At 41.4% G+C, this 22963-nt stretch overlaps 1 protein-coding gene across 2 annotated transcripts in view; it reads right to left on the reverse strand.

Moving 5' to 3' along the window:
• Positions 1-14318: 14318 nt before the first annotated feature.
• UBE2E2 (ubiquitin conjugating enzyme E2 E2) overlaps positions 14319-22963 on the reverse strand; it is a 372516-nt gene continuing 363871 nt past the window's right edge. The window contains exon 6 of one of the 2 annotated variants that reach the window (XM_055321142.1): positions 14319-14344. In XM_055321142.1, the coding sequence (XP_055177117.1) occupies positions 14334-14344 (11 nt within the window). In that variant the 3' untranslated portion in view covers positions 14319-14333. Of the gene's footprint in view, positions 14345-16744; positions 17622-22963 lie in introns of those variants that run through there. The other variant, XM_055321141.1, reaches the window with a different exon arrangement.

A 22963-nucleotide genomic window follows, 5' to 3' on the forward strand; every position in this document is an offset into this window, starting at 1 on the left:
TTCAGAGGTCTTTTTTGAACTCACCTAAGGTGCAAGAGTGAGTGATGGACGAGGGCTGGGAGGGAGGGTTCCTTCTTCTTTCTTCATGTTTTTTTTAAGTTTTCAACCTTTAGGCTCATAATTATTTTGCTCTCATGCTGCACTTAAGGTATATACAGATAAACGTTAGGAAAAAATAAAGGATTGAGCCCAAGTTCTTGGAAATGTGGGAACAGAACAAGGGTACGATGAGCTGAAGTTGTAGGGAACCCTACATGTCCGCCTTTCTTGCCTGGTTTACAGTGGGAAGCAAGCTGGGTTCATGCAGACATGGCACGCAATTCAAGTCTGTTTCACATGGTACTGTTTGACAAGACATGGTTGTGTCAACTAAATTGCTGAGTGTGTTTCTGCCTGTCTGGGTGTCAAGATAGCTCTGCTTCTAACATATTTATTTAGTGTGTTTTTGGATAAAAGGTGATTATACGGGAGGGGAGGAAAGAAGCCATTGTCCAAAACTGTGATTTTATGTTGAAAAGTTAATACCACAGCCACTACGTGAAGAAACTCTTTTGTTATCTTGGTCTTTCTCTTGGTTTTTCTTCAGCAGTTGATAGTCTACTTTCAGGCAAGTGGATGCTTCAGGCGGGCTAGAGAGAAGGCTAGGTTCTCAAAGAGCCAAAAGAGAACAGCCTGTCGATACTTTCAAATGTATTACCAACATGGTACTTACCTGCTTCTCAGGGGATCCGAGCTAAATAGTGCTTTGAATTATTGATACACACAATAACATGGATGAATGGCCATAAGATGCTGAGGGAGAGGAGCCAGACACAACAGAACGCATACTCCATCTATATGGAATTTAGAACAGGCAGACCAATCCACGGAGATAGAAATCAGAATGTGTTCCCTGGGGGTCAGGGAGGGAACTGACAGGAAAGAAGCATAAAGGAATTTTCTGGGATGAGTGAAATGTTCTGTATCTTGTTTTGGATGGTGGTTATACAGATGTATACAACTGTCAAAATTCATCAACCTCAACATCCAAGATCTGTGCATTTTAATTGTGTGTTTAAAATAGTTTGAAATAAGTGGGGGAAAAAAAAAGAGCTCAAGAGTCCTTTACATTCAATTGTTATTAAAGGTCTTTGAACAAACTTCACACGTGTTGGGGTTGGAAGGCCTGGCTGTGAATTCTTGTTCCACAACTCGGTCCCAGCTGGAGGACAGGGGGCAAGTTAATTAAGGTCCCTTGGCCTCCGCTTTCTCACCAACGGTGGAGACAGTACTGACCTCACCAGCGTGGTGAACATAAATGGCTAATGCCCACAAGGCTCTCGGCAACAGGTGAACAGCTTGCGGCACCCCTGTTCACATTCCCCAGTGACCTCACTTCCTCGGCCGGTCCTCCCCCTCAGCCTGCACCCCCGCCCCTCGGTTGTGTCAGTCTGGGGATGGAGAGCCCCCCAGCTGCTGGCACCTTCTGGCACTGCTGAGGGCAGGCCCTGCCACCCCCCGCCTGAACCTTGGCAGTGTTCCCCTCTGGGTTCCGCTGCCTCCAAGGTGATGGTGCCCAAGGTCCAACCACCTTTCAGTCTGTCATGTTTAGAACCCTCCTGCTGGCATCCAGACTTCTTCCCAAGCCGGTTTCTTACCGGGTCACGCTAACCTGGAATTCTTGCGGGTCTGGCTCATGCCTGGCTGTACACAGCCCTGTATCTTTGTGCACAGCAGTCTCTTGATATGAAACACTCTTCCCGTTCCTACTGTGTCATGGGGGCCGGGAAGCCTTCCCTGACCCTCTAGCCTGCAGTGACTCTTCCCTTGTCTGAACATTCTGGCTTTTTAATTCAACTTTACTCTGCTCAGCATATCTAAATCTTTGGTGGTTGTTCTTGACAAGTGTTATCTTCATGGAGTAAATGTTCCATGAGGCAAAGGATCTGAAGCACTCCTGTGTTCCCCTCACTGCCATCCACTTAAGAAGTCCTCCACAAACGTTTGCTGAGGGGCTCTTGCTGTTTTTAAAATTCAAACCCCTTTCATGAAGACAATCTCCATAGATCCTCAGAGCAACAATCTGAGGCACTAAAGGCACCCAACCTGCTTGTGATAAATGAGGAGACTGAGCGGAGAGGGAGGACTGTACAAAGTCACACAGAGAGCCTGAGCCTGAGGCCCCAGCCAGGCTTTCTGACTTGCTACGTTCTCTCCATTATCCGGGCACTAATGAGTCAGGATGCTACCCTGGTATTCATAGTCACTCAGACTGGGAAGACAGCTCTGAGGTTAATGGCATCTAAAAATTACCACTGCGAGAAAAGAGCACGGTTACAAACGTCACGTCCATTGATGGTTGTAGTTAGCTTATTAGAATGCTTTTAGGGGAGCCTGGCTGGTTCAGTCTATGAAGCATCCTACTCATGATTTGGCTCAGATCTCAGGGTCGTGAGATTGAGCCCCGTGCCAGGCTCTGCACTTAGGGGGAGTCTGCTTGAGTCTCCCTCTCCCTGCCCTCATGCTTTCTCTCTAAAATAAAATACTTTTAAAAATGGTTAATACTTCTTGATGTAAGGTCCTGGCAAAGTTAAGGAGGAGGCAAAAAAGTTTCTAAAGAACCCCACTTTAGGCCTACCACACCAGTTTCTGGAAAGGAGCCTCAAGAAAGCATCTTTAGGGTGGTCATGAGTCCACTTGGAGGTGCACAGTCCTGAAATCAAACCAGAGGAGGAGCAACATCTTGCCAGACCCTTTGAGTCTGCTGCTTCCTAAAATCCTGGACACAGACGCCCTCCTTGGGGCCACAGGTATCAAGGCAGATAGGATGCCTGGCAGTTTGGGGATGTCTCCAAGCCCTAGATACCTCCCTACTTCCTGGAGTTAGTTCAACTTTGTTCCATTTCCCCAGGGTGATGCAGTGCTCTCTATGACTGCATTTGTTTCCTAGGGCTGCCATGACTAAGTACCACAAGTGGAATGGTTGTCTCACAGTTTTGGTGGCTAGGAGTCTGAGATCTAGCTGTAGGCAGGGCTGTGCTCCCTCTGAAGGCTCTCGGGGAGGCTCTGTTCTAGGCCTGCCTCATTTCTGGTGGTTCTTGGGCTTGGGGCTATGTCACTCCAATCTTCACATGGTGTTCTCCTTGTGTGCATGTGTTCTTTATAAGGACACCAGTCATAGTGGACAAAGGGCTCGCCCTACTCCAGTATGACCGCATTTTAACAAAGTACATGTGCAACCTATTTCCAAAGAAGGCTCCATTCTGAGGTGCTTTAACATATCAATTTTGGGGGTACACAGAGGAATCCATCACAGTGTTCCTCAAACGTTAGTCATTTTTAACCACCTTTGTAATTGTTCTCATGAATAATGGGCCACCTATTCTGTTATTTGCTACTAGCTCTTGTATCTTTACCTAAGACCATAATACACTATACCATAAATGGAAACCTAGTGTTACATGCTTAATGGTGCACATAACACATGGAATACATAAATATAAACATACAAATTGGGGGGCCTGGGTGGCTCAGTTAAGCGTCTGCCTTCCGCTGGCGTCAGTTCCAGGGTCCTGGGACCGAGCCCTCTGTCAGGCTTCCTGTTCAGCGGGGTGTCTGCTTCTCCCTCTCCTTCTGCCTCTTCCCCTGCTTGTACTCTCTTCCTCTCAAATAAATAAATAAACCCTTAAAAAATAGCATAATAAATCTAAGTACATAACTATTAAAATAGGTGTCAATATATTCCCCCAGATAATTTTTGCATCCCTCTGGCTGAGAATGCCCTTTGGAAAACACATACCTCTAATCTGGATGGCGGCTGGGGAATGTTTCTAGAAAGAACATCGCAAACCCAGAAGGCACTCTCAGCATGAGGATTTCAGGCCCTTTGATGGGGGGAAGCAGAGACAGGCCGTGGTCTATTGGGGCTTGGGCTAGAGTACGAGGTCTAACTACTGTGCTGACCCAGTACCACAGATCTGAGGATCAGAGCGACCTTACAAATCACATTTTATAGAAGAGAAAAAGGAGATGCAGAGAGATGAAGGCTAGTCAGTGCAAGGGCCCTGCAAGGGCTGGAACCTGATCCTCTGACTTTCCAGTGTTAATCCCTTGGTGCCGGTGCCTCCAATGGCCAGGGCTAGAGCCAGTTTCTTGGCAACCTGTATTAGATTAAAAAGGAGTCTGTGTTTCAGGTGCACTGTCTTGTGAGTGATGAGGACACACCAAGTGTTTTCAAACTCTTTGGCCATCATGCAACTTTATGAGCTAATTTTGATTTATTGTTATCAAGAGAAAGGTATGTCGTGGATGGATGAAATTCTCTTAATTGCCCTCAAACTGTTTGCTGGAGAGAATTCTGTGTTGTTATGTTGGTTAACTTTTTTTGTGCGTGAAACTGTAGTAGTCACACATGGTTAAAATTCACATAATTCTCAAAGTATGTGATAAAAAGCTGTCTTTCTAATTCTAATTTATACTACCCCAAATCTCCTCCCTAGGGATAACTGCTGCTACTGTTTCTTATATATCCTTGAGATCTGGAGGTGGAGTGGTAGCTTACACATAAGCACTGCTGAACTATCTGAAACAAATTTCACTAGAATTAATAACTTTGGGAAAAACCACTCAATCTTCACTGATTCCCATGTTTCTACCCTGCCCCTTATGTAACTCACATTCTTCCTTTTCTCATCCCCTTTTAATTAAATTTTAACCCTTTTTTATTTCTGAGTTAAGAACTCAGGCTAGGGAAGGCAGGCAGCTTCAGCCACTACCACTGGCTCATAAGGGAGATTCCGGTCACACATTAGGTGATTTTGGCAGGATGATAATTTGGGAAAGGAGAGTAGATGGGTAATAGCATTTATTCAGCACCTACTATTTGACAGGTACTATAAAATATAACCTCATGAGGTGAGTGTTTTATTTCCAGTTTGTAGACAGGCACAGAGTGGTGAGGAAGGTTATGTAACTTGCCTAAGTCTCAGCTTGTCTGATTCCCAAGCTGTCTTGGATGTGCTTCCTGCTGGAGTGGGAACTGCGGCAGGCCAATCCTATGTGTGTGTATGTGTGTGTGTGTGTTTGTGTATGTGGTGCAGCTCAAATGAACATGGTCTGGGGCAGATTTGGTTCCTTGTAGGATGTGCTTTGTCTTGATCTCTGTGGTCCTCCTGCAACTATACATGGTCTAGGGATGTGATAAACCCACACTGAATGCATGAGTTCCACTCAAAAACATAGAGTTTGCTGTGCTGGTGGGATTCCCAGGTAACCAGTTTTAGTGGGAAGGGGGAAAGAGCTGAGGTCTGTGAGAGATCTCAAGTGAGGGATTTAGTCATCAGAAAACAAGAGATGAGATCAAATGAGGGTGAAGGTGAGGAGACAGGACAGAAAACCAGGGATTGGATTCATTCAGTGGGTGCGAAAGGATTCCCACCTGAGGCAAGGGAGAAAAATTCAGGAAGGAGGGTTACAGCATGGAATGCTCCAGTCAGAAGATGAGCTTCCAGAGGACCCTATTGGCTTTGATGATTAGTGATATTTGGGTGAGTGGGTTCAGTAAAGTGGCAGAAAGGAAGCCAGACTCTGTGTGTGTGGCCGTGGGGGTGGGGGGTGGGGGGTGGGGAGAGGGGACAGAAAGAAAGAGGGAGAGAGAGACAGAGAAGTCCACTTAATGTTCATGTTCACCTCGTGTTTTGTTTCGGTCTACCGCAACTTTATGAGGTGAGATTTACCAGCTTCTGTTCTGAAGCCTGGCATTTCTCCCAAGAGCACCAGTTCTGCCTAATGAGGGCAACTCAAGTGAATCCACAGGAAAGAAAAAGGAAAGTGATATTTTAATTTTATCCAGTCTGAAATGCAAGGAATGTGCCTGCATTCTGAATCATAAATGCATCAATGCATTATTCTATGGAATAGAGATGTGTTCTGCCCAAATTGGCTGTGAAGTGAATAAACATTATTTTTCTACTGAATTCAGCTATAAAATGACTAGAAATCTTCCCATGGGGGTTGGGGGAAAAAAAAAGAAGGAAAGAAAAGAGAAAAAGCAGAAACTTACTGCCAGAGGGAAGAGAAGAAATGACCATGGAGCTGACTTTGGTGGGCTTGTGAAGTGCAGAGGTGGCTCCGTGCTCTCTGGGGACTGATCCGTGTTGCTTCCTTCCATGTACCCCAGCTTATAAGGCTAACTCACATTTCCTCCTGCTTTGTTCTCCTTGTTTTCCATTTGAGGGGTTATTCAATCCAATAGAGCTGCATGCAATATTTTGCTTTACCTGGGTTTTGGTTGTATAAACCCAGTAATTTCCTACATCAACAACTGATAAATTTACAATTATGTGTATCAAGTTTCCTTGGACTGAGAGGTTGGATCACACAGTGGTTTGACTCATGAGCTTTGCAGCCACACAGATCTCGGTTTGAGACCCAGCTCAGCTATTAAGCAGTTACATGAATTTGGATCTATTAAAAACTCTGGGCCTCAGTTTCCACACCTTGTATGACTGAGATAATACTCATCTCAGGGGATTTTGGAAAGGGTTAAATTATATGTATACATATACATACATACATATTTATATAGTGTGTTCCAAGCCCTGTGCTGAATATTTACATAATAGTAACTGGAGGTGATTATAGTGATAATAATGATGATTACAATGACCATGATAATACTAATACAGAATCTCGTCCTAGTAGCCTTTTTATTCACTAAACACGAAATAAAAATAAGCCAACAAAGGAGAAAAAGCCCTGTCTAAATGTTCTGCCATAGAAATCTACTTTTGTTGCCCCAATGTACATTTTTCAGCTTTCTAGAATTTCAAGCCTTTGTTTGACATTAGTGCTTCTAAAAGAATTTTACACCTCACTGGAATGCAAACTTTTTTTTTAAATCTCCAGATAAAAAATGCTACCATATGCTTGAGAACCCCCACCTTTGGCAAGTCACATCACCACCCAAGAATGTACTGCTCAGGGTGTCTTGTTTCTTTGTTAGTTAAACAAAATGTGGCAAGAACCCTGGAATGTGTGTGCTGGCCCAAGTGCACCTGTTTGCACATGTGATCATCAACAAAGTCACTCATCTTATGGGGAGTGGCAGGAAGGTGTAGGAGGAAGTGTTCAGAATCCTGACAAGGTCACTCCCTCACTGGGTGACCTTGGGCAAGTTATTTAACCTTCCTGTGTCTGTTTCCTCACCTGTGCACTGGGCGGTGGTGGGGTGGTGGTGCAGATTATGTCTCTCCTATAGGGCTTATCCTAGGGATAAAGGTGAGGGAAGGATTTCTATGTAAAGAACTTGGCATGGAGCCAGCACACTGGTGATTCCTCTTTTTCTCTTCTCAGGAGACCTAGTATTATCTTTACCAGTAATTCAGAATACAGATTACTACAGTTTTCAGCACTAGCAGACAGAAACAGTGACACACATATTTAAACTGCATGCAATCCCTGAACCATGTGGAGAGCATACTCTTGCATTCAAAATAGGAGATCTGTTCCATTTATAGTAACTGGACTATGTTGTTAATAACTAACCTCAAAGACTAATCACACGGTGAAACATTTCAATGCCGCGCTGCCTGTTACTAATCTGTAATCACCATTTTCCATCCTTTCCTTGCCTTTGGATCCCCACTGCCAGGATGGAGTTCAGGATCGTCCTTTAATCAGTTCCTTGTGAGTGCCCTTAATTCTCTGGCCTTTCTCTCAGCCTCCTGCCTACATGGCCCAGCACAGTCCGTTCCCGGTTGCCCCTCTGCCTTCCCCTGTGCCCCAGCAGCTGAACGTTGCTGGACAAAGCCATTCAAGCTGGATGACTGGTTTTTTTTAGCGCAGGGGTCCCATCTCCCCGTGGGCGTTCCACACTGGTCACTTTCCCCCCCTCTGTGATGACCATTTCAGGCTTTCTCTCCTTTTAAACCTCCCACGTTCCCTCTTGCCTCCTGGAAGGTGACTCTGCTTCATTCTTTACTCAGAAAATAGAAGCTGTCAGATGGTGACTCCTCCTTCCTCTCCCCATTGCCAAATCAATGATTTCCCTGTATCTGTACCAGCCCCTGGAAGCCTCCTTCCTGCTATGACAAAACGCCCTTCCTACCACAGGCTTGTCGCCCTGTGCTCCATCTCAGTGCTGTTCCAACTTTAGCGAGCACATGAGTCACCTGGGGTGCTTGTTAAATGCAGAGTCTGATCCAACAGGTCTGGGCCTGAGATTTTGCATATCTAACAAGCTGCCCGGTGATGCCAATGCTTTGAGTAGCAAGACTAGATTCTTATCCCTTCATTATTTTTCTGGTCATTTTCATCATCCTAAGGAGGCTCTGGCATGTTTCATTTTTAAAACCCCTCCTTTGATCAAATCTCTCACACTACCATCCTATTTTATCTCCTTTCCAAACAATTCTTTTTTTTTTTAATTAAAGATTTCATTTACTTATTGGAGAAAGAGAGACAGAGAGGGAGAGGAAGAGCAGAGGGAGAGGGACAAGCAGACTCCGCCCTGAGCCCAGAGCCTGATGGGGGTCGGGGGGAGGGGCTTGATCTCAAGACCCCAGATCATGATGTGAGCCGAAATAAAAAATCAGATGCTTAACCGACCAAGCCACCCAGGCACCCCAAAGGGAGTTGCTTTGTTTGTTTTTTAGTAGGCTCCACACCCAGCATGGAGTCCAACACAGGGCTTGAACTCATGACCCCAAGGTCAAGACCTAAGCTGACATCAAGAATCCCACACTTAACCAACTGAACCACCCAGGCACCCCATGACAATTCTTACTGAAAGAATTTTCTACGGAGGCTGTCTATAGCCATTCAAGTTTTATCTCCTTTGTTACGTCTTTATTTTCCTTCTGATTTCAAAAGTAATACACACTCATGATACAAAATTTAAGCTTAACAAAATATATCACACAGAAACTAAACCCTTATCCTCTCTTATGTAAGGCTTACTTACAATGTTTTTCACATTAAATTTTTTTTAATTTGGAAAAATATTTACATATAGAAAAGTACAGATGATGCTATAACAGACATCCTGTTTTCAACCACCCAAAATGTGTTAACATTTGTCATAGTTATTGGCTTTATAGCTCCATAAAAAAAGAAACATTAGAGGTAAGACTGAAATCCTGTCTCCCTAGTGCTGTTCCCTCCCAAAAGGCAGTCGGGCAGCATGAGGTTGGGATGTCTGTTTACCAGGCCCAGATCAGCTGCAAGTGTCAGGAACCCCAACACAGCAGGGCTTAAAGATAAAACTGACTTCTGTCTGCATGGATGCCTGGGTAGGATGTCACTGTCCTTCAGTGCTCTGTGGTATCAGGGACATAGGCTCCCCCATCTCAGAGCCCCATCACCTTGCTCCCTAAGGTAAGCAGATCCAGTTCTTGCAGTTCAGCAGAAGGAAGTTGAATTCTGGAACGGCTTTTATCTTGGAAACTTCTCCCTTATGTGAGTTCTACTTTGTCCACACTTCTGCTTATGGTCCATCAGTAATTCCAGTTGCTCTGTCAACCTCATAATTCCTCAGAATATTTCATCTGCCAATGGCATTTTTTCACCAAATTGTTTTATTTTTAAAACAAACATTTTAAAGTAAATGTGTTAAAATGTCCTCTCTGGATATTTAAGTCAGGACAGTTGGTAAGCTGTGTGGTTCATCCACAAGGCTTGTTCCTGCCTTTCTCTTCCCATTTTACATTCATTTTAGGTTATATCCTCTCCTAGAATCACATTTCTTCCCATACACGAATTCCCAACTTCATAGCTACATCCTGGATACTAAGCTTTCCTGAATGTGTCTAGTATGCCCAATAGCCAGACATTTCTAGTTGGATGTATCCAAGGCATTTCAATCTCAACATGTTCAAAACTGAACTTTTTCTGCTTGTTGTTGCTCCACATTCTCTTGGGTGTGGCCCTTGTTGACATGGTCACAACTGGCTCACCAGCACCACTCCTACATTCCAGACCATGGAAAGTGCAAAGGGGGAGTGAAAGGTTGCTCACCTTCCTCTTGCAGCACCTCTTGCAGGGGTGCCTGCAGCTTTTTCTTACAGGAGATCTGGAATTTGCTCCTTCCGCTTTTGTTCACTTCCTTTGGCACTGGTATTAGTTATTGCTGCATAGTAGGGCACTTCAAAACTGAAATCGATACCATTTATTATTGCTCACAAATATAAGGATCAGGTGGTGGACAGCTTATCTGGTCTTCGTTGGCTTGATGCATGCAACTGCTGCCAACACTGGGTACATACAGCTCTGCTGACCTTGGCTGGGCTATCTGGGATATTAGGGGATGGGCTGGTCTGGTATTGTCCCAGCTCATATCCACATGGCCTCTCATCTTCTGACAGCCTAGCCTGGGACTTATTTTCAAGGCATGGAAGGGTTCCAAGAGAGGTGGGAAGTGTTCATGGCTCCTGGAGACCCAGACTTGAAACCAGCACAAGATTACTTCCACCAATCTATTGGCTAAAGCAAGCTGAGGCCAGCTCTGATTCAAGGGGTGAAGAAAAAAAAAAGACTCCTTTTTTTTTCATGTTAGGAGCTGCAAAAATGTGGATACTGGTAGGATTGAGATTTGGGACTTTTTTTTTTTTTTTTTTTAAATAATGAACCTATCACAGGAAGACTGGGTAATTTAGTTTCTAGGTAGGTGGTCATGTGCCCAGCAAAAATTTGATGGTTCCATTTATAAAAAGAAGAAAGGGGGAATGGGAATTAGGGATAATTTATAGACTCTGCTTCAGAAAGAATTATAGTTCCTTATTCATCTTCCCTAAATGGAAGCTACACTCTCAATCTCTAGATATAAATAATAATATTATCATTCTGACAAGATTTCTGTTAACTAGTGCACAAATTTTTGATTTCCCTTGACTCTGGTGACCTAGCACTTACTCTCTGACCTCTTTTTTTTTTTTTCTCTCTGACCTCTTGATAAAGGTCATAAAACAAAAATAAACGTCATAAAACAAATCAAGTTAAGGTGCTTACAAACATTTGGGAGTTTTTTTTTTTTTTTTTCCATTTGGGAGTTTAATACACCTAGTCTTTATGCTATTTTGTAGTGCCCAGGAAAGCAGTATTTAAAGCAGTATCTAGGGGATCCCTGGGTGGCGCGGCGGTTTGGCGCCTGCCTTTGGCCCAGGGCGCGATCCTGGAGACCCAGGATCGAATCCCACGTTGGGCTCCCGGTGCATGGAGCCTGCTTCTCCCTCTGCCTATGTCTCTGCCTCTCTCTCTCTCTGTGACTATCATAAATAAATTAAAAAATTAAAATTATAAAAAAAAATAAAGCAGTATCTAAAACCTATTTTTTCTTAATTTGTACTCCGCTATTCACAAAATCCCAAACAATAACATTACTATTCCTCCAAAGTCCAACAGACCAAATCTGGATTGACTAGTACATCCTGGTATTTTATTACATAGCACTAAGAACATATAAGAATTTTGGTATTCTTCAAAAGGGACAGATGTTTTATATTTAAGTAAAAATGCACAGTCATGTTTGAATTTAAAGTCATTTCCTCATTATTGTTTAAAGTGAATGGGGTCTCCTGAGGATTAATAACAGCTTCTGGAGTTTCTCATCATAGGTTTTGAATAACTGTCCCTAAGCCGCTTTAAGTCATGGTAGTTGGAAGCTATTTGGTGAACATAAAGTCATGAGCTGTCAGTCTAAAGGATAGAAAGAGGCTAAAACTGTCCAATTTCATGGTGGTGGCCATCTTCATTTATTTGTTTGCCAGTAGTTTCAAGGGGGAGACTGAACAATGAAGAATGTTATCTTCTTACTTCTAGACAAGCTCAGCAGAGGCAGGCTGTACCAGAGGAGTGTGACCTCTCTCTGCCCCTTTGTACTGTTCTTGCACTACAGATTAAGTAGAAGAATCTGGCTGGGTGTATCTCAGTGCACTCAGTGGCACCAACTGTAAAGCATCTGTTACTTTTCTGTTGCATAGCCTGACAGAATTTCTCAGGAGGTCTAAATTTCCTACAAATCAGGACGTGATTGTCATCCTGAACTCTGACCTCCCATCCAATTTTTAAAAAGATGGATGAGAGCCCAATGCTGTGTGAGAGTAGAGGATGTTGTGAAGGTGGAGTTAGGAATCACATCAGCTCCAAAAGATGCCAAGGTGATTGGGTAAGGTTTTTTCTGTAACCAGAACTGAATGCCCCGACACCAGGATATCTGGAGCAGCTGGGGTTGGCTCCCACTTGGATGATGTGGATTTATAAACACGTAAGAGAGACATGATTACATGATCTCCTCCATTTTCCTGTGTGGCTCTGATACATTAAGAAATTTTAAAATTCAGGAATTTCCCTTAAAGATCCTCTCAAAAAGTGTATTATGCATAAGACTACTTCAGAGAAAGGCATACATATCTTGAGTCATGTTTGAAGATTAAAGGAAGACTGCAGTTGGTTTAAATCACTCATAGGCTTCTGAACCGGAGAATGAGTGAAGATGGCAGGGTGTGAGAGCCATAGAGAGTGGTGAGGATTCTTCAGACTGTAGAGTGTGCATCTAAGAGGATAACTGTACATCAGGGAAAACACTCCTCCTCCAAACTGGCCCTGTGTAATGCCTGAGAACTGATGCTAAAATTTAGTATTAGCACAAAAGCTGGAATGACAAACAGCCCTGGTTTGTCTCAGACTGAGGGGGGTTTCTGAGACATGGGACTTTCTGTTTTAAAACAGGCTAAGTCCTGGCCAAACTAGGATAAGTTGCTCACCCTAACTCGTTTTACCAGTGCACATGGTGGAATGTGAGAGTGAAAGTGCCTACTGAAGAGGGCATGTTCCAGGCTCAAGGAACCAGTCAGCTCCCCAGAGGTGTATGTGTGTACTGTGAAGGCAAGACCTCAGAGGCCAAGCTGCCCAGAGCCCCTGAAAATGTCCACTCCAAGAGATTCCAGATCTGAGGTAGTTTTAAGTGCTATGATTCAGAATAGAGTTATTCCATATTCTGCTCGATTTCCTCTGAGGACAACTGCAGGACTCATTTAGGACACAGGGTGTGCCCCTATGGCACGAGAGGTTCTCCTCCACATACCAGAAAGCCCCATATAGATGGGACATCTTGACAATGTTATGAAGCCACCCTGAAATAAAATGCATAGGTAAGTCAGGATCCTCTGGTAGGGCTTTTTGTACAACTGTTTTCAGTGTCACCTATGGACATACCTCTTTTTAAAACACAACTTATTACAGAGACATATAAAAATCGCCATGCCTGGCAATAATTAATGGCCCCTTTTACTGTAGTCCTGAGATGCAGAGAAGTTCAGGGGTCTTCCAAGTGACATGTTTTCCATAGCTGGTCAAACCTTAATGTGGCTCCTCTAAGATTAGAAGCGCTATTTGGTCTCCAATGTAATATTAGATCCACAGTTCCTTTAACATTTTTTTCCAATTATTGAAAATGGCAAAACTCCCACTACCTAGAAACTGTATGGCACCTTGACTCTAAGACTGAATTATGACAATTCAATTCTACAGTATGATCTCATAATTAAAGAAAGGTACACGTGGTTTTGAATAGCAAGGCTCCGGTGTCAAATGCTTGAGTAGAAATCTCACTTTGGTACCTTGATCATTGTGCATAAATGATGTCTGTTCAGGATGCTATAACAAAATACCACAGACTAGGTGGCTTATAAACAATAGAAATTTACTTCTCGGGATGCCTGGGTGGCTCAGCGGTTGAATGTCTGCCCTTGGCTCAGGGTGTGATCCCGAGTCCTAGGATCAAGTCCCACATCGGGCTCCCTGTAAGGAGCCTGCTTCTCTCTCAGCCTGTGTCTCTGCCTCTCTCTGTGTCTCATGAATAAATAAATAAAATCTTAAAAAAAAAAAAAAGAAATCTATTTCTCATGGTTTTAAAGCTGGAAGTCCAAGATCAGGGTGCCAGCAGGGTTGGGTTCCAATGAAGGCCCTTTCCCTGGTTGCAGACTGCTGACTTCTCAAGGAGCCAGGAAGCCCTCTGGGGTCTATTGGAGTACTAATCCCTACCAAGAAAGCTCTCCTTTTATAACCTAATCACCTCCCAAAGGCCCCCACCTCCTAACACCATTACTTTGGGATTAAGATTTCAACATATAAATTATGGGGCGGGGGGGGGGGCGGTGAGGGGAAGGATAAAGATATTCAGACCTACACCCTGAAGGACTATGCTGAGGTTTTATTATGTAACTTATGGCCTGGTACACAGTATATTCTGATTAAATATTTCCTTTCTTCCTAATTCCCAAACCAGTCTTGTAGGATGAACTTCTAGGTTGACTCTAATCTTGGAATAAGAAGAAAGACTACTTCTACACTTGCAATCTTCAATGGATTCCTGTAGAAGAGATAAAGAATGTTCTATTTATTTGTAGTTTTATGACAAATTAAGGCCACAACCTTCTGAATTATTAAAGATCAATAAGTATCATTTCAAACTACTTTCTCAGTGACCAGGATCCTGCCTCTGTGAAGGATCTGCCAACATTTTGTTTAACAAATCTATAAAATACTGTAACTAGCAATAACTGGCATAGAAAGTCAAATATTAAGGTACAAAATCACCCCTGAATTTTAGAAATGCTATCCCCATGATCATTAGTGAAATGACTTAAGCTTTCTGAGTGTTAAACTACTCCCAAATCTTACTTTAAAAACATTTTTGAAAACTTACTGGAATTGTATTGCCTGCTGTTATAGATTTCAAGTAAAATTACCATGTTATCTGGGATCTAGTCTTAACAGGCTTAACTAAGGATTTGCTGCTCTCTCCAGAGTTTCTCTAGGTTTCACATTTTGAGGGGAGGGTACATTTGTTTGTCATTAAGTATTTAAAGTTCATAAACACAGGCAAAGAAATTTTAAAGACTTTCTATCAAATTGACATAAAATCTAAAGATGGCCCATGGGAAAGCAAACACTGACTTGTGATAGGATTTTCTACTAGAACTGTTATGATCTCTAGCTCCCAAATAACACACATTTTTTAATCATCTGAAGTATACCTGGTTATGAGATGTAGAAGCAATATATTGGATATATCACTTAAAATGTGTCCAACTGGAGTTGACATTTTAAAAGAAAAGCAAAATGAATTTAAACACTGTCAATGAAAGTCAGTATTAATATCATAAGACCGGTTTAATTGGTCAAAAGCAAAAAAAAAGTTTAATAAGACTGCATATTAATATGGCTCAGTGATTTTAGGATTGAATTTTTAAATCTAAATAATTTTATTTTATTTATTTATTTTTTAAAAAGATTTTATTTATTTATTCATTCATGAGAGACACAGAGAGAGGCAGAGACACAGGCAGAGTAAGAAGCAGGCTCCTTGCAGGGAGCCCGATGTGGGACCGGATCCCAGGTCTCCAGGGTCACGCCCTGGGCTGAAGGTGGCGCTAAACACCACTGAGCCACCGGGCTGCCCAATTAATTTTATTTTAAAAGAAAGAGATGTTAAACACACAGGTATCTGACTTTATCCTCCTAGTCTATATATCAGGGACTGGCAAACTACAACTCACAGGCCAAATCTGGCAACTGGTTGATTGATAAAGTTTTACTGGAACACAGCTATCTATGCTCATTCGATGTATGGTCTGTAGTCCCTTTATTTCAACCATAGAGTTGAGTAGTTGCAAGAGATCATATAGTGTTCTGATACAACTGGAAAATGTTTTCAAATAAAATGAACGTTAAAATCATTATTAAAAAGAGAAAAAATACCCCTAGGTACTCTGGTTTAAAAACTGCCTTTTCAATATTTGAATAATATTTTCTTTATGACTTTTCTTTAACCACAAAAACCTTCATCTTTTGAATCAGATATTTAAAATGTTTCCAATAAAGATTTTAAATTTGAATAAGAACTATTTAGAGGTGAATGACTTGCATTTGTAAGTCTCACTATTGAGCAGTAAAGATTTTCCTTAAATGAGACCAAGTGGTATAGTGAGCTTATAACTATTATTAGTGAAAGCAGAAGTTTCTAATATACCTTGTAACACAAAGAACCCTGAATTTCAATCAGCATGTCAGTACAGTTTTTCAAACTGCACCACATACAAGTTTCTTCTGCCTCGTATAGCTGCATACCTAAAATAGTCTTAAGGTCAAAGCCAGACAGACAGACATACCTTTGTCACTTAATGTGTTGACCAGGGGGGTGATACAGTTGAGTTTATTTCTTCTACTAAAATTATGGAGAGAAAAACAAAACGTACCTAAAATAGGCTGACGGGTAAAGCCAAATATGTGTACCCTTGTCAGTGAATGTGTTGGCCATGAATGACGCAGCTGAGTCTACTTCTTTCACCAAAATTATGGAAAAAAACCCAAAACCAAAACTCGAGGGTGATCACTATAACAGTCTTAAAAGTAAAAAAGGAGAGAAATAAATTCAGAAGTGGTCTAACCCAATGATCAATCAGCTCAGACTTGACTTTCACTAGAAGCTATTTTTGGAGTCCCATATTTTAATTGTTGAGTAAAGAAGGCTGTAACAGAAAAGATGTCTATGAGAAAGTCATGTCCAGCTAATTTGTACAGTGATAGTGGTCTGAAACAACTGTAAAGTCATCAGGTTATTGACAGCTGGAGAAATTCCACATGCTAAGCAACTCAGCTACAAAGAAGTATTAGAGGTCTAAGATGAAAAATACACTTGAATCTGTAATTGAATTAGACAAGCCTTGCTGGTCACCAGGACACACAGCAAACGCTGGGTTACCAGAAGTGCATTTATCAGCCACAGTGATTTATTGAGTGCTTTAATAATACAAGTGTACATCAACTGATCCACAGTCAAAAGTGGCAGGTCCCTAAGAAATTTACAAGCACTTTAAGTAAATCAAAATACATATTATTTTGTTCAATCCAACAGTCTTCTGTGTGGGGGACAGAAGGCTAGTGATAAACAGAGTCTCAGTAATGCACAGTGATTCTGATTGAAGCTTTTGTACAAAAAACTTGTTCCCAGTAGCATGCACCCACCAATAAAGACTTCAGTACAAAAAATTAACCCTAAGCACTACGTTTAAGTAGAAATGAGATATAATTCTGAATTCGTGTTTTCCCAAAGATCACATAAAAGGAAAAAAAATCAAAATAAAACAAACAACAAAAAACAAAACCACACAGTAATACAAAGCTTTGTAAGAAAGCTCTTACTATTACAGAACCAACATTGTTTGCACTGAAAACAAAAGTTCCCATCCATGTTGAGGTGGGAGAAAAAAAAAAAACCAACCCAAATTTTTCAAGTTAATAGAAATCAGAAAAGGGAATAAATTGAGAAGGGGGGTGGTGCTGGAGGGAAGAGGCAAGGAAAAGGAGGAAGAAGAGGGAGGGAGAAGGAAGGGAGTGGGGGGATGGATGACATACCATCAGAAAAAGGTTCAAAATTTAATAAAAATAAGAAAATAAGAACCGAGGTCTGGAGGGGTGGGTAGGGCTATTGATGCACTTGGTGAATGTGCTTGCACAGGTCCGGCGGGGGCAGCAAGCAGCAGGCCCCTATGTGGCATACCGCTTGGTCCACTGTCTGGCCATCCGGTCGTGCTCTGCTCTGTTGGTCATGTACTGTGTGGCAATGCTGCCCACCAGAGGGTCAGCTGGAAGGGAAACAGAGTCAGGAATCAGTAAATACCAGGAGCATTTCTTCTTTCGAAGCTGGGGAAAAGGAGTGTCTGGAAAGCTAGCCTTCATTCAAGGAATAGATGAGATGGTGGGAAGTGGCTGCTCTAACTTGGAACAATGTCACTTTAGCAAAGACCCGTAAATGACCTGACAGTGACAGATCGCATTTCACACCAGCTGCCCAGAGTCATCCTCCTGTGCTTTTACTGATGGCTCTTGTCATGCCTCTTGATAGGTCTTATTCTCTCCCTCTGCCCCCACTGCACACTTCTCACTCTCCTCCCCATGTTTTTAGGTAGCTGTTTCATGGAGATCTCTTTGGGAAGTGGTTCTGTTGGCCTGGCCAATTCCTTCACCCTGGGGCTTAGACCCTAGGGGGTGGCAGTGGTGGCACTCACACCCTTCAGTGCTTCCACTGGGGGAGAATTCAGGATCCTCAGCTGAACATGAGCAAGCAGCAGCCTTAGTGAGACCTATTGACACAGGGGAAGATGGTCTACTTCTTCCTCCAAAGGTGGAAATAGCAAAATCTATATAGCTCTTTATTATTAAAATACTGGTAGATATTAAATAATAGCTAATATGTCCTAAACTTTAACATACTAACTCCATAAAGGTCTGAGGAACTGACACTTCAGGAACTAAAACACTAGGAAGGTAGTAAGCCACTTGCCCAAGACAGAGTAAGTGGCGGCACGAGGCTCTGAGCCTGGAGCCCACACACTTAACTACACACTGCTTGGGAGATTGCTCTCTACCCAGAGAGGATTGGGAAAAAAAAATCAGAGCAATTAAAAATAAAGTAATTTAGGTTTCTGGGGGTCCCAGAATGTACCCCTTTCTCTCCATTCCCTAATTTCACTCCTTCCCTGATTTTTATTTCCTCTGTTTTTGGTGTTGAGAATTTGAGTGTATTAGAGCAGATGGATAAGGAGGAACCAAAAGGGAAAGGAGCAAAATTAGCAAACTATGTTAAAAATGAAAAGAGTAAGGAAGTGTGCCTATGGTCTAACGCAACCTATAACCTGGGAAGATTCTGGCTTAATAAGATACTCATGGTCATACATTCTCAATATTAGAGGTGCAACAGAAATATCATCTTTTAATGATCTGCAGAGACTGCTGCTGACAAAGCATTTCCAAGCCTTCTCTCCACAAGACATTGCTTACATTTTAAGAAACCTTGCTTATGTTTTCTTGGACTTGTGCTAGGCTTGATTATATTTATTCTAGGGAGAGGCTAGTTTCTTACATTCACTTATATCACAATTTAAATAGATTACCCAGTATGGGGGGCGGGGAGGAGGTTTGTTTAGAACTTCTGCCTCTCTGGCTACTTTGTGATTTTTCTCCTTCACTTTGCCCAAATGCTGAAACTAAAACTATCACTTAAACCAACCAGGTTCAGGGACACCTGAGTGGCTCAGCAGTTGAGTGCCTGCCTTTGGCTCAGGGTGTGATCCTGGATTCCCAGGTTCGAGTCCCACATCAGGCTCCTTGCATGGAGCCTGCTTCTCCCTCTGCCTCTCTGTCTCTTGTGAATAAATAAATAAAATAAAAAAAATAAACCAACCAGGTTCAAAAAGATTTAAACTAAGAATACCAAATGCCTGAAAACTGGTTAAGATATTTTTAAGAACTGTGGTCTTTCAGTTCAGATTAAGTAATGGCTTTAGAGTCTAAAGTGCCAAAGAGAGGTCTGAGTCACATTTCTCTACTCTTGAAAAAAAAAATCATCTTATTCCAATTTCTGGCAGTCTAGAATGCAAAAGCTTCAGTCATCAAGGTATCTTCAAGAGCTGAAGTCTACATCATTCAAGACAAGTGTTTTTAATTGAACATGATCTCTATTAGTGAAATGCACTGAAGATCCATCTGTGCTTTCCTCTTTTTTTTTTTTTTTTTTTTAAAGATTTTATTTATTTATTCATGAGAGACACAGAGAGGCAGAGACACAGGCAGAGGGAGAAGCAGGCTCCTCGAAGGGAGCCCACTGAAAGACTCGATCCCTGGACTAGAATCATGCTCTGAGCTGACTCACTGATTGAGGTAAAGGACAGGCTTACTGTCTGAATGACCAGTGACATTCATGTTCTGCCTCAAATTGTATTCTCACAGTGTGGGCATTATGGGGAATAAGATAGGTCTGTCATTTCAGGTCAAAGGAGGAAGAAGGGGACAGATGAAGGATAGGGAACAGGAAGCTGTGTGTGGGAAAAGGTGTTACAATCAGGTGTTAATACTATTTCAGTCGGAGAAGAAGGGGGGAAATCTTTTTTTTTTTTTTTTAAGGAGAATTGTTCAATTTTCCTTAACCAGCTTTTATTTATTTATTCATTCATTCATTTATTTATTTATTTATTTATTTATTTATTTATTTATTTATTTATTTATTTATTTATGATAGTCACAGAGGGAGAGAGAGAGAGAGGCGCAGAGACATAGGCAGAGGGAGAAGCAGGCTCCATGCACCGGGAGCCCGATGTGGGATTCGATCCTGGGTCTCCAGGATCTCGCCCTGGGCCAAAGGCAGGCGCCAAACCGCTGCGCCACCCAGGGATCCCGAAGGGGGGAAATCTTAAAGCAAGTTAGAGCACTGAGAGAATTGACATGCATTATGTAAAGTTTTTTTCTATGCTTAAACAATTAACATTAGATTTCTTTCGGAGTTCCTTTTACCTTTCCAAGTTTGACTATAAAAATATTATTTTTCCACTTGTAAAACTATACATGCTAACTATAAAAGCAATAATTAATAAAAACCACTTCAAACAATACACAAGACTGAAAACTGTAGGTGAAGACCATCTGTAAATTTACTCAGAAGTACTGTTAACATTTTGCCTTAATATCTTCCTGGGCTACTTCTCTAAACACACAATTTAAAAAAGATGAATTTATAGTCTGCTTTTGTAATGTTGTAAAAACTTTTTATATCAATAATTACAAATCGACTTTATCATTTTAAATATTCACCTGAATAACCAAATTCTTGTTTAGAGACCTTTGGATTCTTACCAATTTTTGGCTTCATAAAAAACGCTGTGAGGAACAGTACTGTGCATACACTTTCACAATTTATGCAGATCTGAAATTCGTTTAAAGTATAAATGAATAACATAAAAATACAAAATGAAGGAATTAAAAAAATCACGTGTTATTAACCAATTCTCAATGCTAAAATGTTTTGCTGAATAGAAGAAAGTTAAGATTGTAGGTTAATGAATCAAAACTATATAATATAGGGGTGCCTAGCGGCTTGGTTGAGCAGCTGGCTCTTGATTTAGGCTCAGGTCATGATCTTGGGGTCCTGGGATTAAGCTCTGCACTGGGCTCCATGCTCAGTAGGGAGTCTGCTTGAGGATTCTCTCTCTTCCTCTGCCCCTCCCCCTGTTTGTGCTCTCTCAAATAAATAAATCTTTTAAAAAAAAGTGAAGATAAAAACCATTACAAAAAACAAAAACAAAACTATGCAACATATATATGTAGCAAAATGACTATCACAGTAAATTTAATGGAATAAAACACTCTTTGTAGTGTATAATTACGAACCTAAGTAAAGATGAATCTCCTAACACAGGTTTCATATTTCATGGATAGAGATATGCCAGGGATGTAATAACAGTCTCCAAACATAAATTACTTGACCTTATTTCTCTAATATTTTCTTTCTAAAAAAGAAGGGAAAAATTCCCATCATTTTGAGTTTCTACATCGTTACTAATTTCCCAAATCTTCATTGATCTTTGATATTATCCTGTATCAGTCTTCTTCCTCTTTACTAAAGAAAACCCACAAAATTTATCAGTGGATAAATTAAAATTTAAGTATTCTACAGTTTTTGCCTTCTTCAAAGCAATTATTTGAATTTTTGGAAGAGGAACATTTATGTTTATGCTTTGCAGCACAAGGTTGGATAATTTTAATCACTTAGTTCTTTCAAATACCAATGCTGCATGTATTAGAGGTTCCCTGAGGCTGAGGAACAGGATTTACAGCATGGATGTGAGAGTATATAATGCTCTTCATTAACTAGACCTCTAAACCACATCACCTCATCTGCTTAATAAAAATGCCTTCATTTTTGTTGACACAATACTAGCTAAGAAATACTAGCTTGAATGAAAGTACAAGACTGAAAGACAGTTGACAATAGGGTAGCAGCACACCTTCCTCTTCCCTCCTCTCTACTTCCTAGTTTCATCTCTGCCTCCCTACACAGTTCCAGGTACAAAGAGAAGCTGTTTACTAAATGCTTCTTGACTGAATAGCCATTATAATTATTTGCAAGTGAGCATAAGGTGATCATACTGAGTACTCTGCTCCACCCCCTCCCTTTTTTTTTTTGAAATCTGTGGTCTGTGTACCTTTGACTCTAGAAGAGAATGGCTTAGACAAGTCCTGCAACTTCACCTCCAGGCTTGCCTCTCTCTTGGCTGGGGCTACATTGAGTACCCTGGAAGCCAAATGGGTTAAAGCTTATATAGAAAAGGTGGGGGACAGGAATCAAGATTAAAGGGGATAAGCAGCAACTGTATGGCAAGACAGGCAGACTACTGAACTGCTGAGTGATTCTATTTGCAAGATCAAAGAATATTCTAACTTAGTTGGTAGGTGATATGGGAAAAATTACATGTAAAAATATTGGATTCCATTTTCTTAAGAAAATCTATATAGTCTTAAAAAATCACAAACAAAAATAGTACAGAATAGTGGAAAAGCACATGGGCTCTGGATACAGACTGCATTGGTATGTAGCTCAGTTCCACCAGTAACTGAGTCACCTTGGGCAAATTACTTAACTTCTCTGCGCCTCAGTATATGCAACTACAAAATGGAGTCAGTAACAACTTGTTAAAATGTTGTTAAGAATTAAATGCATTAATTCTTGTAATGTGCATACAAAATTGCTATTATTTTCAAAATAAAGACTTGGCAACTAAGTGTTCTTATGCATCTTTTACAAATATAAATCTGATCATCTTTGTGAAGGCATTCTCCTCAGATAAAAATCCAGAAGTCCTTAGTATGGCTCCCAAGATCTTTGATCTAGACCTCAGTCAGAAAAAACAACTTGCAGTTTCCTCATAAAACCCTGCTCTTTCATAGGTCTGCACTTTTGCTTCTGCTGCTTCCTTTGCTTGAAGGCTTCTACTCATTTCTCAATATTAAGCTCAAGCACAGCATCCTTGGGGATGGTCTTCTAGGAGCTTCCTAGCAGTCGTAAGTGCCCCATTTCTGTTTTGTCTGTTCCTACCTCTATCACCACACTGAGAATACTGCCTTTTAGTTGTCTGTTTACTTATCTCTATTTCCC

The sequence above is a fragment of the Nyctereutes procyonoides genome, unplaced genomic scaffold, assembly GCF_905146905.1.
Source record: "Nyctereutes procyonoides isolate TBG_1078 unplaced genomic scaffold, NYPRO_anot_genome, whole genome shotgun sequence".
In the NCBI taxonomy this organism is placed as follows: domain Eukaryota; kingdom Metazoa; phylum Chordata; class Mammalia; order Carnivora; family Canidae; genus Nyctereutes; species Nyctereutes procyonoides.